The sequence below is a fragment of the Pristiophorus japonicus genome, chromosome 14 (genome assembly GCF_044704955.1).
Source record: "Pristiophorus japonicus isolate sPriJap1 chromosome 14, sPriJap1.hap1, whole genome shotgun sequence".
Classification (NCBI taxonomy): domain Eukaryota; kingdom Metazoa; phylum Chordata; class Chondrichthyes; family Pristiophoridae; genus Pristiophorus; species Pristiophorus japonicus.
Genome location: NC_091990.1, coordinates 97,522,554 through 97,540,038, shown reverse-complemented (window position 1 = coordinate 97,540,038; position 17,485 = coordinate 97,522,554). Strand labels below are relative to the sequence as shown.

Here is a 17,485-nt window from a genome sequence, read left to right as displayed (position 1 = left end):
TAAGGTGGTCAAACCACTTACTAGAGTGACCATCACTACTGTACCTGATATAAATTTTAGGTTTTGTCATATATATTCTAAGACTGACAATTCTTTAATTTCACTACTCTAATGCTATAATATAAATGGCCAATCTGGTGTCCACTTTAAGTGTGCGCTGTTTCTTTAAAATCAATCTTTTCTCTCCTTTCAGTCAAAGTGAGGTGAGGGAATTATGGGCCAGGCTAAGGAGGGACAAGCCTGAGTTGCTGGCTAACTTTGAACAGTTTATATCTAAAATTTCAACACACATCCAGGAGGTGCATCATGACAAGGAAACCATGGAACAGGCATTGAAACGGTAACCCATTGTAATTTTTAGTAAGTGGGTACTGTTGTGCCTTACATTCAAAAGTTGTGGAAATGAAATTCTTGTTTTATTCTCTCCTCTCCAACTTGGTTCCTGACCATTATCCAGCAATCCCCATTGGAAAGTATTGATTTACAGATGCCAGGTGAAAACAGAATTGGGCTAGGCTATAATGCCTTCTACCCCCATATTGAATATTCGGCCAACACTCATTGTGTGAGCTTACTTATAGAAACATAGAAAATAGGTGCAGGAGCAGGCCATTTGGCCCTTTTGAGCCTGCACCACCATTCAATATGATCATGACTGATCATGCAACTTCAGTACCCCACTCCTGCCTTCTCTCGATACCCCCAGATCCCTTTAGCCGTAAGGGCCACATCTAACTTCCTTTTGAATATATCCAACGAACTGGACTCAACAACTTTCTGTGGTAGAGAATTCCATAGGTTCACAATTCTCTGGATGAAAAAGTTTCTCCTCATCTCGGTCCTAGATGGCTTATCCCTTATCCTTAGATTGTGACCTCTGGTTCTGACTTCCCCAACATCGGGAACATTCTTCCTGCATCTAACCTGTCCAACCCCGTCAGAATTTTATGTTTCTATGAGATCCCCTCTCATTCTTCTAAATTCCAGTGAATATAAGCCCAGTCAATCCAGTCTTCATATGTCAGTCCTGCCATCCCGGGAATCAGTCTGGTGAACCTTCGCTGCGCTCCCTCAATAGCAAGAATGAAGTATGGGTACTTGGGTCATTAAATTCACAAGAGGAGGAGAGAAAATAGCAAGAAGGGAAGCAAAATATTGTGCACAGGTGTCAGAAACTCGAGGCATTTTAGGCTTTTTACTAACTTTATTTATACTTGACCCTTTTGCTTTCCTTTTATTGAATGAATTGATGTTTTCTTTGTTCATTACCAATTGTTTCAGTGGCAAAAATCAGAGAATGTTATCCCAAGATGAATCATTTTGTTCAGTACACATCTGTTGCAGCAAATAGTGTATAAATGTGGAGCAGAGTTTTTGCTTTCTTGTCTGGAGCACATTCCTTTGCCTTACATGCAGGAAGGAGTATGACCATGACCGAGAGATACGTTGCCTGTATGAGGAGATGGAACAACAGATTAAGAGAGAGAAAGAAAAGCTGTTGAGTCAGGTAACTCTTTGCTTTTATTTATGGGACACAGTCATTGCTTCAAGCATCCTCCATTTCTGTTAAACTGTGTTCAATAAAGTTTATTTCCTCATAACTCTGAGTATGAATTTATGTTTCAGTTCATCCATTATCAATAAACCTATCCAATATATGTTCAATTTTCCATGTAAGATGCATATTTCCTTCAAACCTCACACCTACCTGTTGCTCATTTAGATGCCGCTGAGAAGGGTATGTCCGATGTTACAATGCTGTGTGACTCAAAATAGCTGCTATTTTATAGTGAAGTATAACACCCTATGATTATTTCAACTGGCTACTGGGTTCACATAAATCACTCAATACTTAGTATTTTTTGTCTGCTATTTTGTCACTAAAAAGTCCAAAATAAGGGTTTAAGAAAATTAAACAAATCACTAAATTATGGGGTGGAAATTCGGTCCCGCTGTTTTTGAGGCGGTGACACTGGCTGATTTTAACGCCAGGCGGTAGGTGCCGCTTAAACTGCAAAGTTTAGTTTTACTGCCCAAAGGTGAGAGAGCAGTGCTAAAAGTGGCATTGCACACTCATCCTCGGGAGCCAATGGAGTGGCAGCTCAGGAGGCCGACTGAATTTCCCGACGGTAGGCTGCTGGCATGCAAGTTTTTAAAAAAAAAAAGAAAAAGAAAGTTTCCAACACTTTCCCTCACCCACACTTTCCCCACTGGTTCCATTAATACCTAAATGCAAAAAAAAAGTAAACATAATCACTTATCTAGATCCCTGGATGCTACCGTCCCATGATCCACGATGTCCCACCACCTTTCACGGGCTGTATGGACGCCTGCCGGTAAGGCCACCGCACTCACTAACTATCGCGACAGCAAGGGGGCACTGCATGCTCGATGACGTCACCACCTAGGTGGCAGCCCAGCGCGCAGCGATACGTCTTGCCGCCGCCCCCACTGCCCAAATAAATTTAGTGGGAGGCCAGGAATCCGGTCTGTGCCGACGGTAAGTATTTCGCCATCTGTTAGCTGCCCCTCTCCAGTGATAACGGGTGGCGTAAGAAACCAAATTTCAACCCCATGTCTTTCATAATAATATGATTACATTTACCTGCTGAATTGTCTTTTTGCCTTTTAATCCTTCATTAACGATTTTACTTGAAGGCTTCAGTCTCATCCAAAACCTTGAGCTTGGACTTGATATTTTTGCCCAGAGCTGTGACTTTGCAAAGTGAATGTGGACTGTGCAGTCTGAGCGTGTGCAGCATATTTAATGTCCTGGGTTCCATCAGTAGTATTCAGTCAACTGTACTGATGGAATATTTTTCTTTAGCTTCTAACACTTTCTACTCAGTAGCTTTTCTTCAAATAATTTTGAAAAATGAAAGGATACATTTCAAAAGCTTTGAGGAAAAATTTAGTGAACTTTTTTTAAATGAGAGAGGCTGTGTGAGAGAGAACAGGTAAAGAATGGCAGTGTTCTGATTACACGTCCATTGTAGCTTTTGTTTTATGTTCTATAAACTATAGAAAGTGTTTTATGCTGAAGGAGTCAGAGATCGCAGTCAGAGGAATGTAGGAAAGGGAAGGGAAGGGGAGAGGGAGACTTCATACTGATTAACTTAAAAAACACATGTTGAAATTTGAAGCCAACCTATTGGCCAGCCTCAGGATGTCTTACTATATTAAAGGCGCTGTATAAATGCAAGTTGCTGTTGCTTTTGGAGAAAGAGTCAGACTGAACACTGAGCTCAAAGTAAAGTGTAACCTTAGTTTTTTATTGCAAGTCTCCAGAGAGCCTCTCCAACCTGTGAAGCCTCCTTAAATACCTGTGCTCCCAAGGGATTATGGGATCCCCTTGGGACTCTGGGGAATGAGCCCTCTGGTGGCTGTACAGAGTAAATACAAGTCCACATATATAACAACATTCCCCCCCAAAGTCAATAGTGTAACTATTTACAATGTGAGTTGATCTGGAGCCCTTCTTGCCCTCGTTGATCGTCTCGTGTTGAATCATTTGTTGGGCCCTCGCTGGGCTGCTGTGCAGCTGGCCTTGCTGGGCTGCCTGATATGTTGGGCCCAGCAGGGCTGTTGTGGATGACAGGTTCTGCTTCGTGGTCAACCATGGTGTCGATTGCCACTATTGTGTGTGTGTGTGTGTGTGTTGGGGGATCAAAAAAGGTAGGGTACAAGTTGGGTTGCTCAGGGTAGTCCGTGAATCTGAGTTTGATTTGGTCCAAGTGTTTCCGGTTAATGAGTCCATTTGAAAGTTTGACCCGAAACACCCTGCTACCCTCTTTGGCCGCGACAGTGCCGGGAAGCCCCTTGGGACCTTGTCCATAAATTACTACAAATACAGGATCATTGATTTCAATCTCCCGTGACACATTTGCGATATCATGGTATGCACTTTGAAGCCGCCTGCTCTCTACCTGTTCATGTAGATCAGGGTGAACTAATGAGAGCCTTGTCTTAAGTGCTCTTTTCATGAGCAGTTCAGCAGGTGGGATTCCAGTGAGTGAGTGGGGTCTCATGCGGTAGCTAAGCAGCACTCGGGATAGGCGAGTCTGCAGTGAGCCTTCAGTTACCTTCTTCAAGCCTTGCTTGATGGTTTGCACTGCTCTCTCTGCCTGACCATTGGATGCTGGTTTAAACGGGGCAGATGTGACATGTTTGATCCCATTACGGGTCATGAATTCTTTGAACTCAGCACTGGTAAAACATGGCCCATTGTCGCTCACCAGGACATCGGGTAAGCCGTGTGTGGCAAATATGGCCCACAGGCTTTCAGTGGTGGCAGCGGACGTGCTAGCCGACATTATCTCCCATTCAATCCACTTGGAGTACGCATCTACAATCACAAGGAATATTTTACCCAAGAATGGGCCTGCATAGTCGACGTGTACCCTAGACCACGGGTTGGAGGGCCAAGACCATAAACTTAGCGGCGCCTCCCCGGGTACATTGCTTAACTGCGAGCATGTATAACATCTGTGAATGCAGGACTCTAAGTCCGCATCGATACTGGGCCGCCACCACACGTGGGATATGGCTATCGCTTTCATCATTATGATGCCTGGGTGTCTCTGCCCTTCTTGGGGACCACTACTCGATTGCCCCACAGAAGGCAGTCTGGCTGTATAGACGTTTCATCTTTGCGTTGCTGGAACAGCTTTATCTCTTCCTGCATTTCCACTGGGACACTGGACCAGCTCCCGTGAAGCACACAGCTTTTGACAAGAGATAATAACCTGGATAAGCCAGGACCCCTTTTGATCTGCCAGGCAGTGACGTGTGATTGCTCACTCTCAAATGCTTCTATAACCATAGCTAGATCTGCGGGCTGCGCCATTTCCACCCCCGTGGTGGGCAATGGCAGCCTATTGAGAGCATCGGCGCAGTTTTCTGTGCCTGGCCTGTGGCGGATGACGTAGTTGTATGTGGACAACGTGAGCCCCCATCTCTGGATGCGGGCCGATGCGTTGGTATTTATTCCTTTACTCTCGGAAAACAGGGATATAAGTGGCTTATGGTCAATTTCCAATTCGAATTTTAGCCCAAACAGGTATTAATGCATTTTATTTACCCCATAGACACACACTAACGCTTCTTTTTCAATCATGCTGTAGGCTCTCTCAGCCTTAGACAGACTCTTGGATGCATAAGCAACCGGTTGCAGTTTCCCGAAATCATTAGCTTGTTGCAATACACACCCGACGCCTCCTGACGATGCATCACATGCTAGTACCAAACGCTTTCATGGATCATGCAACACAAGCAATTTGTTTGAGCATAACAATCTTCTTGCTTTTACAAAGGCATTTTCTTGGCTTTTGCCCCAAACCCATTCGTCCCCTTTTCGTAGTAAGACATGTAGTGGTTGTAGCAGGGTGCTGAGACCCAGTAAGAAGTTACCAAAGTAGTTCAAGAGTCCCAGAAACGACCGCAGCTCCGTCACGTTCTGTGGCCTCGGTGCGTTCTCGATTGCCTCTGTCTTCGCGTTGGTGGGCCTGATGCCATCCGCCGCAATCCTCTTTCCCAGGAACTCCACCTCAGGCACCAGGAAAACGCACTTCGAGCATTTTAACCTGAGCCCCATGCAGTTGAGCCAACTAAGAACCTCTTCCAGGTTTTGCAGGTGCTCGACTGTGTTCCGACATGTGACCAAGATGTCGTCCTGGAAGACCACGGTGTGCGGGACCGACTTCAGTAAACTTTCCATGTTTCTCTGGAATATCGCCGCCGCTGATCGGATTCCAAATGGGCATCTGTTATAAACAAAAAGACCTTTGTGCGTGTTGATGCAGGTGAGGGCCTTCGATGATTCCTCTAGTTCCTGTGTCATGTAGGCTGAGGTCAGATCCAGCTTCGTGAACGTCTTTCCTCCCACCAGCGTTGCAAAGAGGTCATTGGCTTTTGGTAGTGGGTGTTGGTCCTGCTGGGAGAAACGATTGATAGTTACTTTGTAATCGCCACAGATTCTGATGGTGCCGTCTCCCTTTAGGAGTGACCCACTCGCTGAACTCGATCGGTGAAATGATGCCCTCTCGTTGCAGCCGGTCTAGCTCGACCGCTACCCTTTCTCTCATCATATACGGTACTGCTCTCGCCTTGTAATGGATGGGTCGAGTCCCCGGTATTAGGTAGATCTGCACTTTTGCTCCTTGGAATTTCCCGATGCCTGGTTCGAACAGCGAAGGAAATTTGTTTAAGACCTGGGCACACGAAGTGTCATCAGCGGGCGATAGCGCTCGGACATCGTCCCAGTTCCAGCATGTCATTCCCAGCCAGCTCCTGCAGAGCAGCGTGGGATAATCGCCCGGTACCACCCAGAGTGGTAGCTTGTGTACCGCTCCATCGTAGGAGACCTTTACGGTAGCATTGCCGATTACAGGAATCAGTTCTTTAGTGTAAGTTCTTAGTCTCATGCGAACTGCACCACAACCTTTCGAAAGTATTTTTGCCCATGATGGGCTGGCTCATGCCCGTGTCCAGCTCCATTGACACCGGGAGTCCACTTCGTTCAACATTCAGCATTATCGGGGACAATTCGTGGTGAATGTGTGCACCCCATGTACCTCTGCCTCCTCTATCTGAGGCTCTGGTTCATAGTGATCCTTTGTGGATTTTTCCTCCTCTGCAATGTGGTGGTTTGCAGATTTAACAGGCTTAGCAGCTCGCCTGCACAATCATTGGAGGTGTCCCATTGTTCCACAGCCCTTGCAAACGTATCCTTTGAATCGGTATGAATGGAAACGATGATCACCCCGCAGCGTCAACAAGCTGTTAACAGCCTTGCATTCACCACCCTTGATGGTGGACTCTGAGACATCTGCGGATGTGTAGCTGCAGGTATGTGTGACCTTCCCTGTACGTTATGATTTGAAAACAACATCACTTTGTTCACAGTACTTGTAGCGGCGCTTGTGTGCTGAGAGATTTGCTTAGTATTGTCACTGGTGGCAATGAATGCCTGGGCTATCGCTGTGGCCTTACTCAAGGTTGGGGTCTCTACAGTCAGAAGCTTGCGAAGTATGGTTTCGTGGCCAATGCCAAGTACGAAAAAGTCTCTGAGCATATGCTCCAAATATCCTTCAAATTCGCAATGTCCTGCAAGGCGTCTCAGCTCGGCGACATAACTCTCGCCACTTCCTGACCTTCAGATCTTTTGTAGGTGTAGAACTGGTATCTTGCCATCAGAACGCTTTCCTTCGGGTTCAAATGCTTTTGGACCAGTGTGCACAAATCGTCGTATGATTTCTCCTTGGGTTTCGCTGGAGTGAGCAGATTCTTAATGAGGCCATACGTTGGTGCCCCACAGACAGTGAGGAGGATCGCTCTATGTTTGGCAGCGTTCTCTTCCCCATTTAGCTCGTTGGCCACGAAATATTGGTCGAGTCGCTCCACAAAAGTTTCCCAATCATCTCCCTCCGAGAATTTCTCCAGGATGCCCACTGTTCTCTGCATCTTTGGGTTCGCTATCTGTATCTCGTCGCCTGTAGTTGTGTATGGAGAAAGAGTCAGACTGAACACTGAGTTCAAAGTAAAGTGTGACCGTAGTCTTTTATTGCAGGTCCCCAGAGTGCCTCTCCAACCTGTGAAGCCTTCTTAAATACCTGTGCTCCCAAGGGATTATGGTATCCCTTGGGACTCCGGGGAATGAGCCTTCTGGTGGCTGTACAGAGTAAATACAAGTCCACATATATAACAGTTGCCTCCACTTGTTTTCTTCACAGGTATAAGGAATTAGCTTTACCTTTTTGTAGCTGAGAGACCGAGTTCCCAATTGTTAACACTTCTATGAGAGAAGGGGAGACCGATGGAGAGCAAAGCTGTTGGACCAGTATTTTTCTCATTCTAATTTTTATTTAAAACAAGCCTCTGAATTTTGAAAGCAAACAAAACCTTTTTGAGGGGGAACGGATATGAAGAAAGAATGAGTCAAAAGGCTTGTTACTTCAAATCTCTGAAGTGAGACTTGAGCAAAAAAATCTAGGCTGACACTCCAGTGCAGTACTGAGTGGGTGCTGCACTGTCAAAGGTGCCGTCTTTTGGATGAGATGTTAAACCGAGGCCCCGTCTGGCCTTTCATGTCGACATAAATTATTCCATGCCACTGTTCAAAAAAGAGCAGAGGAGTTCTCCCTGGTATCCTGACCAATATTTATCCCTCAACCAACATCACTAAAGCAGATAATCTGTTAATTTTTCTCATTGCAACATGTAGGAGCTTGCTGTGCACAAATTGGTTGCTGCGTTTCCTACATTACAACAGTGACTACACTTCAAAAATACTTCATTGGATGTGAAGCATTTTGGGACATCCTGAGGTTGTGAAAGGTGCTATATAAATCCAATTCTTTGAAATGGCTCGATATCTGTTCTAATTATGTTAGCTGAAGGATAAATGTTGATCAGGTCACTGGGGAAAACTCTTCTTCAAATAGTACCATGGAATATTTCCACCCACTGACAGCAGCCAGAACCTTGGTTTAATGAAAGACGTTGCTTCATACAATGCAGTATCAGCCTAGATTACATGGCCAAGTCTCTAGAGAAGAGATTGAACCCACAACCTTCTGATTCAAAGGCAGGAATGCTACCACTGAACCAAGTCTGAACCCGTTTGCTGGTGAATAAAAGAAAGAGAGGGAATGGCTATCTTGACGCCAAGCTGGGCAGGAACTGAGGCCAAATGAAATATAGTACAGAAGGTCTACCAAAGGCAGAGGCGAAGGGGAGGCAGGGTGTATTATAACCAGCTTAGTTCTGCTGAATGATGCTGAAGAAAGGCTCGGGTCTATACTGCAGCACTTGAATTGACTTGCTCTTGCCGTCTGTTTGTGCAGGATATGTGGAAGCACAGTGACCGAAACCATCAGCTGCAGAGGGAACTGCAAAGTAAAGAGCAGGACATGGAAAATATCGTTCTACGGCAGAAGAAGGTATGATGTGGCTTATGTGAAGGTTCACAAGTCCTTTCAACGTATTAATTAGCCTGTTTCTCACTTTGGGATTTCTTTGACCATTTTCCCAGAAATCATTTTGTGGGCAAAAAAAAAGGTTCCATTCAAGATGTTGTATTTTAAAACAAAGTGTATTCACGTGTATTTTTCAAAATAATGTATCGAGATGAAAGGTGGTTGCAATGTTAATGGGCTAAATGTTGAAATTGTTCCCCAAAGACTGTAAACAATGAGTAATCTGTTAGCATATTTCAGTGTACACCCCACACCCACTTTGTTGGAGTCTCTGTTCCCAATAGCTCGGTCAGTGTGATGCGGCGGGCATTTCATTCTGGCTGGGCACTCTGGGAGATTCAAAAAGAGACCAAATCACAGGCAGACAGTCAAACAGCTGGGATGGCAAGCTTTTGCGAGGCTCAGAAGGAGAATGCAGGAGGGCTACTCTGTTTAAGTCAAACAAGATTACCCAGTTGGTGGGTGTGTATGTATGTAGTGCCTTCATTATTTTATTACACAAAGACAAGGGGCTGGATATTCAAGTTTTGACTTTTTTGGGTGAAAACGGTCGCGATACGTGAAAATTACCATTTTCGCTGCACTGATGATTTTAGGCCGAACTTTTGGCCTTTGGGATCTGCACCAGGGAAGGGAGGTTCCACGATTATTTGCGGCGCAAAATGCGAGTTTCGCCAACCTTGGTGCGGGGTCATTTGCGCCTCGAGAGAGGCCTTGGGAGGGGGGAAAAAAATTAAAACAACCAAAACATTTACCAAGACCCTTAACTAACTAATCGCTGCAAAAAATAAAAACATTAAAGCTTTAACTTGCCTTTTTTGCAGGTTTTCTAACTTACTGCTGCTGGCAGGGCTGCACCGACAGGTTTTACCTGTCGCTGTTCTGGGCGCGGCGTACGGGTCGGGAGACTGCTGAAACTCGGACGGTATCGCAATCCCCATCGTTACATGTTCGGTGCAGCTCTCCCCGGTGGTACGTCCCATCGCCGCCGCAAACAAGGAGCCGAGGATCTTGCCCTGGCTTTGCAACCAGGTTTTTGACAGAGGATCAAATCGCAGCAAAATCCTGGTCACAAACATCTCGAAAATCCATTCCTAATGTGTACTGATTTGAATTAACAGAGTTGAAAGCATTACTCTTAGCCACCCTAACTAATAAAACATTAATGTAAACCACCCTAACTGCAAGAACTGAGCACGTTAGTCCAAAACTTACTGTGCACAGATTTAATGAGAAATCATGAAGGTGGCTTCTCCAAGCCTCCCAGGGTTTTCAATGCAGCATTCTTTCATTCTTTCCTTCCTTAAAGTAAATCATGGCATCTGTCTTATACCATATGGAGATATATCACCAACGATGTCTACACAAGATCCTGCAAATCCCCTGGGAGGACAGGCGCACCAACATTAGTGTCCTCGTCCAGACTAACATCCCCAGCATTGAAGCACTGACCGTACTCTATCAGCTTCGCTGGGCAGGCTACATGGTTCTCATGCCAGACACGAGACTCCCTAAGCAAATGCTCTATGCGGAGCTCCTTCATGGCAAATGAGCCAAAGGTGGGAGCGGAAATGTTACAAGGACAACTTTAAAACCTCCCTGGTAAAGTGCGACATCACCACTGATACCTGGGAGTCCCTGGCCGAAGACCATCCTAGGTGGAGAAAGTACATCTGGGAGGGCGTTGAGCTCTTCGAATCTCAATGCCTAGAGCGTGAAGAGGTCAAGTGCTGCCATGGAAGGAGCGGGCGGCAAACCAGTCCCACCCACCCCTTCCCTCAATGACTATCTGTCCCACAGATAATGTGGCTCTCCTATTGGACTGTTCAGCCACCAAAGAACTCACTACAGGAGTGGAAGCAAGTCTTTCTCGATTCCGAGGGACTGCCTATGGTTCATGATTCCCTTCCAGCCAAATGCAATCTTTACCTCATGTTTTACAACTACTCATTTGTTTGAAATAGTTTACCAAACCCTTTTCACACCAGAGTGTTGCTTATGTATTGCCCCGCTAAACCATCCGCTGATGTAAACAATCCTCTGATCTATGCACTCACGGCACTTCCTGCTGTGATAAAGGGCTGTGTTTCAAAAGCTGCTCTTATCAGCAGTTTTGAGAATCTGATTGAAACAAATCCTTTCCATATTACAGTTCTGTTCCATTAATAACAAAAGCAATGTAAAAACATATCTATTCCTGCAGAGACCTGCCCTGTCACCTCAGTGGCAGGCATGTCGTTGCTAGTATCTTTTATAGCGTTGTTGCAGATTGTCATCCTTCTCAGTCACAGTTGCCTATATTGAGACACCAGTAATGTAGTAATTCAATACAGAATGGATACTGTTATACTTGGATGGTACTGAGTGTTTTCACAAGCAAACTATCGATTGGCATTCAGGACTGGGGAGATAGTGATGCATGCAAACAAATAAAATTGTTTGAGGTTGAAATTCGGTTGGCAATGCCACCTGTTACCGCTGGAGAGGGGCGGATAATGAGCGGCTAAGTCCTTACTGTCAGTGATGACCGGCTTCCTCGGCTCACGTTAAATTTAGTTGGCTGGTGTGGGCGTCGCCAAAATGTACCGCTGTGCGCTCTGTCGCCACCCACGTGATGATGTCATCGAGCGTGCACTGCCCCCTTGCTGCCGCAGCTGCGAAATTAGGTAAGTGCAGTGGACTTAACGGCAAGCATTCATATAGCTTGGAAAAGCTGGTGGGACACTGGGGATCCCGGGATGGTAGCGTCCAGGGATCAAGTGGTTATGTTTGTTTGTTTTAGCATCTATGTATTAATGGGACCAGTGGGGAAGTGTGGGTGAGGGAAATTGTCGGAAACTCTTTTTGTCATCTCGCATGGCGGCAGCCTACATTCAGGAAATTCAGTCGGCCTCCTGAGATGCCGCTCCGTTGGCACCAAGGATGAGTGTGCAACGCCACTTTTAGCGCTGCTCTCTCATCTTTGAGCAGGAAAACTGACTTTTTCAGTTTGAGGCAGCACCCTACCGCCTGGTGTTAAAATCAGCACTCAGCCGGTGTCACCGCCTCAAAAACGGCGGGACCGGAATTCAACCCCTTTGTGTTTGGAGCACTAGTGTTTACTTATACAATAGTGAATGAATTGCACTAATTGACAGCAAATTGGACCTTTTATAAAAGAAACACACTTCAGTCTTAAACAATTGTTAGTAACTGGTAGTATTTTTCCTCGCTGATTAATTGGGATCTGAGGAATTGATCACTTGATATAAAAATTACTCAAGCTTCGGATGATTCAGTTGTTAAATACAGTTATTAGTATCCAACTGGTTCTATAGAATCCCATAGTCTTGAGTTCACTTCTTGTGTTACATGCAGGGAATTCCCTCCCTAAACCTCTCTGCCCCTCTCTCCTGCTTCAAGACCCTCCTTAAAACCTACCTCTGTGACCAAGCTTCCTGTCGTAATATCTTCTTATGTGGCTCAGTGCCAAATTTTGTTAATCACTCCTGTGAAGTGCCTGAGGCTGTTTTACTATGTTAACGGTGCTATAAAAATGCAAGTTGTTGTTGTTGGATGAACTGATCCCAGCTACATTATTACAGGAGCCCCTGTGCTCCTGAGCAAGAGAGGAGAAATTCAGTCAGGGTTCCTGCTCTTGTCACAGTCCAGTGAGTACTTTTAGGATGAAGCAGGATTGACCTTGTTTGCCATCCTACCTCGGTCACATAGGTTGGCAATACCAGGGTTTAGGCTCAGACTTGGCAGAATGGCCACTTGTGCAAGGTACCGGGGGCAACTGACGCCTATGGAATCATACACCAGAACAAATCCAACACATTCCAGATAGGAAGGAGTAAAGTTTGAGGGAGAAACAAGAATAATGTTCCTAACAGCTAATTTAGACTGTATGAGATCGAGAAGGTCTTCTCCCTTGATTACCTGTCTAGACAATTGAGAGTGCAGAGACTTCACAGTATGATGATACTGTGAAAGAGTCAGGAGTGGTACTGCAGTCTCTGTGACTGAAGAACCAATCAGGTAAAATCTTCAAATGAATGAAATGGCCTCATTTTTAAGGACGCGAGCGATAGGGTGAAGGAGGTGGGGGGGGGTGGGGATCTCCATGGAAACAAATGCTTAGAAATCAAAAACTGAAGCTGCACTTAGCAAATATTTGCTGTGCAAGGAATGGTGCCTAACTACTTTTTAATTAAAGTCTGTGAAGGTGTTTACTTGGGACTGTGTTATTGTATCTGTAATGGTCTGAGGGATAATAGAGCTGGAATGTTGAGTGGTGTAAAACATGAAACAATTGAGAGAAAACCTGGCGTGTACGTGCATTCTTCTTCCATCTGGATTTTGCTTTCCTTGTGTTATTTTACAGACTCTCCCATTAGTCAGATATTGACATGAGTGGCAAGTTACTGACCTGAGTGCTAGTTACAGAAGACGAAGTGGGGGCTAAATTGGATAGCTCTCAAACGGGCACAGGGATTGCGATGTGCGATTACCCTGCGCTTGTTCAACATAAAGCTGGCAGAACACTAACTTCGTACTGCCTGCTCATTATAATGATTGCTGCTTGTGGCCAGTGCTAAACACGCTGTTCATTAGCTGCTCATATCAGCAAGGGGCACAATATCATTACTTGCTAGCAAGCAGCCTGCACTGCTTAAAGCCAGCCTGTGCCTCTTAAAGGGAAGGTGCATTGTGGCTGCTGGAGATGCAGAGATCCCTTGGAATAGTGCTGTGCAACAAACAACAATGGCTGAGCATGGAAGAGAGCGTGCATCAAGGTTTTCTGATGATGCACCAGAGGTCTGGGTGGAGGAGGTGGAAAGGAGGAGGGATGTCCTGTAACCGCAGGACGGCAAGAGGCCCTCCAGACACAATGAGAAGGCAGTGGGAACAGATAGCTGCGAGGTCAATGGCAGGAGTTTAGCCCCAAGGACCTGGATGCAGTGCCACAAGAAGTATGACACGAGTGGCCAAGGTCAGTGAATGCATCTTCAAATGCTAAATCTTACCAACTACACTACTAGCCTCAGCCACTGCTTAATTCACCACACCCCATCAGTCAAATACAACAACAACAACTTGTATTTATATAGTGCCTTTAACGTAGTAAAACATCCCAAGGCGCTTCACAGCAGTGTTATAATACAAAACAAATAAATTTGACACCGAGCCACATGAGAAGAAATTATGACAGATTGATGAAAGAGGTAGGTTTTAACTAGCATCTGGCAGAGAGTTCCAGAGCTTGGGGCTTATGCAGCTGAAGGCACGGCCACCGATGGTTGAGCAGTTATAATCAGGGATGCTCAAGAGGGCAGAATTTGAGGAGCGCAGACATCTCATGCGGTTGTGGGGCTGAAAGAGATTAGATATAGGAGGGGCGAGGCCATGGAGGGATATGTAAACCAAGATGAAAATTTTGAAATCGAGGCATTGCTTAACCAGGAGCCAGTGTAGGTCAGCGAGCACAGGGGTGATAGGTGATCGTGACTTGGTGCAAGTTGGGACACGTGCTGCCAAGTTTTAGATGACCTCTTACCAACAATCTTGAATCATATCTAATATTCATAGCTTCACCTCACCCTCACACACTTAGCACATTGCAAGCCTCATACCCGCACCTCACAGCTTGCACACACTGCCAGCTTTTCAACCATGACAGCCACATCATCCAAACATATTGCACGACACTCACTGACTACACGGCCCTCTCTTTTGCAGGATGAGGAGGCTCATAACCGAAGGCAGCAGGAACTAACCGGAGGGAGAGAGGCATACCTGCATGTTCTAACCTCCATGGAGGAGACAGTACAGGCAATAATGGGAAGGGCCATTTCTGAGGCGGTGTTCAGCGGCAGAGCTGAATCCATTGAAGATGATGGTATCCGCATACCTAATCCTCTTTCTCCCATCTCACTTCGCCCTCATCCCACAATCTCTTCTGACTTACAAGCTGCAGTTGGCGTAACCATGCAATTCTTACTTTCCCCTCTCCTCTCACCACAACATTGCCCTTGTCCTACTCTTTCAGATACACAGGCAGTGGAGGAAGACCAAGAAGAGAGTAAAAATGAAGACACAGTTTCACGTGATCTCACACTCGCAGCCAGCAGCTTAGATACTGACATTGTGTGTATCTTCGAGGATAGGAGAGAAGCAGGATTGTCACATGGTGAGGGACCAGGCACAAGTGCAATGTAGCCAGGGCAGGAGGGAAGGATAGCGCAGATGCCAGATCTCCTGAGGATGAGGTCGCACACGGGTTTTGCTGCACAGGACTCTGATGCGGACATTGATGGGCCAGGCTACAGAAGAAGACTGATGGGTGAACACAACAAAATGCTTGGAGCACTGGTAAGCCTGCCAGATAGCTTGCATTCAATGTCAAAGAGCATGGAGGAGTCTGGCACCCACTTGGCACGGGGTTTTCCACAGAGCTTGGAGCCCATCCTTTCCAGCAAGAATTTGGTGGCCAACTCTATAAACACAATCATAGACACAACCATGTGCCACAGCAGTCCAGCAATCTGTCCTCCATCAGATTACTAGGATTGCTGAAGTGCCACCCTGGGCAGTCGGCCAGTGCCCTTGCTATGCCTTTCAGTCAGCCAGCCAGTCCAGACTGCTGCTGCCCATGCCAAGATGGTGCTGTCTGAAGCCAGGCTTTCTAAACCCAGGGCTGCTCGATGTCAAACTCCAAGGCCATGTGCAGTCTCCTCCACTAAAAGTCATCAGCCTTAGGAACATAGGAACAGGAGTAGGCCATTCATCCCCTCGAGCCTGTTCTGTCATTCAATGAGATCATGGCTGATCTGCGACCTAACTCCATATACCTGCCTTTGGCTCGTATCCCTTATACCTTTGGTTAACAAAAATCTATCCATCTCAGATTTAAAATTAACAATTGATCTAGCATCAGTTGGCATTATGCATCAGCCATGCAGCCGCTACTGGGGTGCACTTTGTAGGAACAGGCAAAGGCAGACAGGAACTAAGGGAATGTACGAGGGAGATTTGTTTATTTTGTATGCAACATGGCATGATTTAATTTATAAATTTGGTTTGGAAGATGTATTTTGTGCTGGCTTTTATTCTTGCCTTGTGGCCAAGAGGACAATATGTTGGTCACTGACAGAGGGAAGGTAAGGAATGTTGGACTGTTGGTGAATGGGGTATTGGGGTTAAGGTTACTCGTCCCACCCACCCCTTCCCTCAACGACTATCTGTCCCACCTGTGACAGAGACTGTGGTTCTCATATTGGACTGTTCAGCCACCTAAGAACTCCTGTTAAGAGTGGAAGCAAGTCTTCCTCTATTCTGAGGGACTGCCTATGATGATGATGACTAGTATCGCACTTGAATTATTCTTCATGTACAGCCCGGACAGAAAGGGGCTGTCTAGGTTGCAGCCTCCATTACTTTTCCTCCATCTCCTCTTGTCCTCCTCTTCCCCCTCCTCCCTCTTCTAGCAACTTGTCCTGCTCTGCGTGGCCTCTGCTCATTCTCCCAGTCAGGCTCAATTCCAAGATGAAGGCTTACGAGTAACCCATGTCAGGGAGCAATTGGTTTGTGTAGAAGCCTTGAAGCCAGCAAACAGTACTTCAGCATCTGCGACACCATTCCCTATAGACTTTTGAAACTTGAAACAACTATGGAAGGCATCTAAAACATGTAGAATTATAGCAACAGCTACAAGAAATAACCAGCAACTAACCTGTAAGTAGTCGATGATCACTCACCAGCGCTATTTAAAAGGGGTCATTCATGCTGCTTAACGTGTGTTCAGCTGTGTGAGGTTAAGGAAAAGCGTTGGCTGGAGTGTGGAGCTCCAAAATGGTAGCGCTTGCGTCAAATCAACATGTCGTGATCTGCCTGCCCTGCATACTTCTAGCAGACGTTCACTGCATGCACACCAACCCCAGTCCAAATAGCATCTGCCGTGCTTCGCGACAGAACTGTGCACTGTGGATGCTATTTTGGAACCCTAATGGTACTCGTAGTGCCCCAAAAATGCCCAAATTCTCCCCCAGTGTGTTTTACTAATTGAACGCAAACTATATTATTACATTTTCGAGTTTGCAATGCATTCCAAGAGTCTTTGATTTCTGAAACTGCAGCCAAATGTTTGTCTAAACCCTAGGTTTTGAGGTTATTCCAAAACTGGAATCGTTGTCACTGGGTTTGCAGATGTACAATAACCTGTGCCCTTTTGTTATACACAGGAGACAACTGCCTCTTAACTTAATTGAGGACAGTAGTGGAGAATCCAGTCGGGTATAATTGCTTTTAGCCAATCACTTGTACCATTTTTGTCCAAGGCTAAAACCATTGCATAAACAAAATTTTATTAAATCTGTAAATAAATTTCATTGCCTAAAACCAGTCACCACAAAACCATCCATAATAGAATCCCTGAATTATTTTCACACACACGTGAGTGGCTATTTTGCTTCATCGCCCATCTTATATATACTCCTTAAAAAATAACTTCACAAAACATTTTAAAAATT

At 45.6% G+C, this 17,485-nt stretch overlaps 1 protein-coding gene across 1 annotated transcript in view; it reads left to right on the top strand.

Moving 5' to 3' along the window:
• cracr2b (calcium release activated channel regulator 2B) overlaps positions 1 to 17,485 on the top strand; it is a 207,416-nt gene that overhangs the window by 55,137 nt on the left and 134,794 nt on the right. Inside the window, exons 4-6 of the mRNA XM_070898566.1 lie at positions 194 to 340; positions 1,417 to 1,507; positions 8,844 to 8,939. Coding sequence (XP_070754667.1) covers positions 194 to 340; positions 1,417 to 1,507; positions 8,844 to 8,939 — 334 coding nt within the window. The remainder of the gene's footprint in view (positions 1 to 193; positions 341 to 1,416; positions 1,508 to 8,843; positions 8,940 to 17,485) is intronic.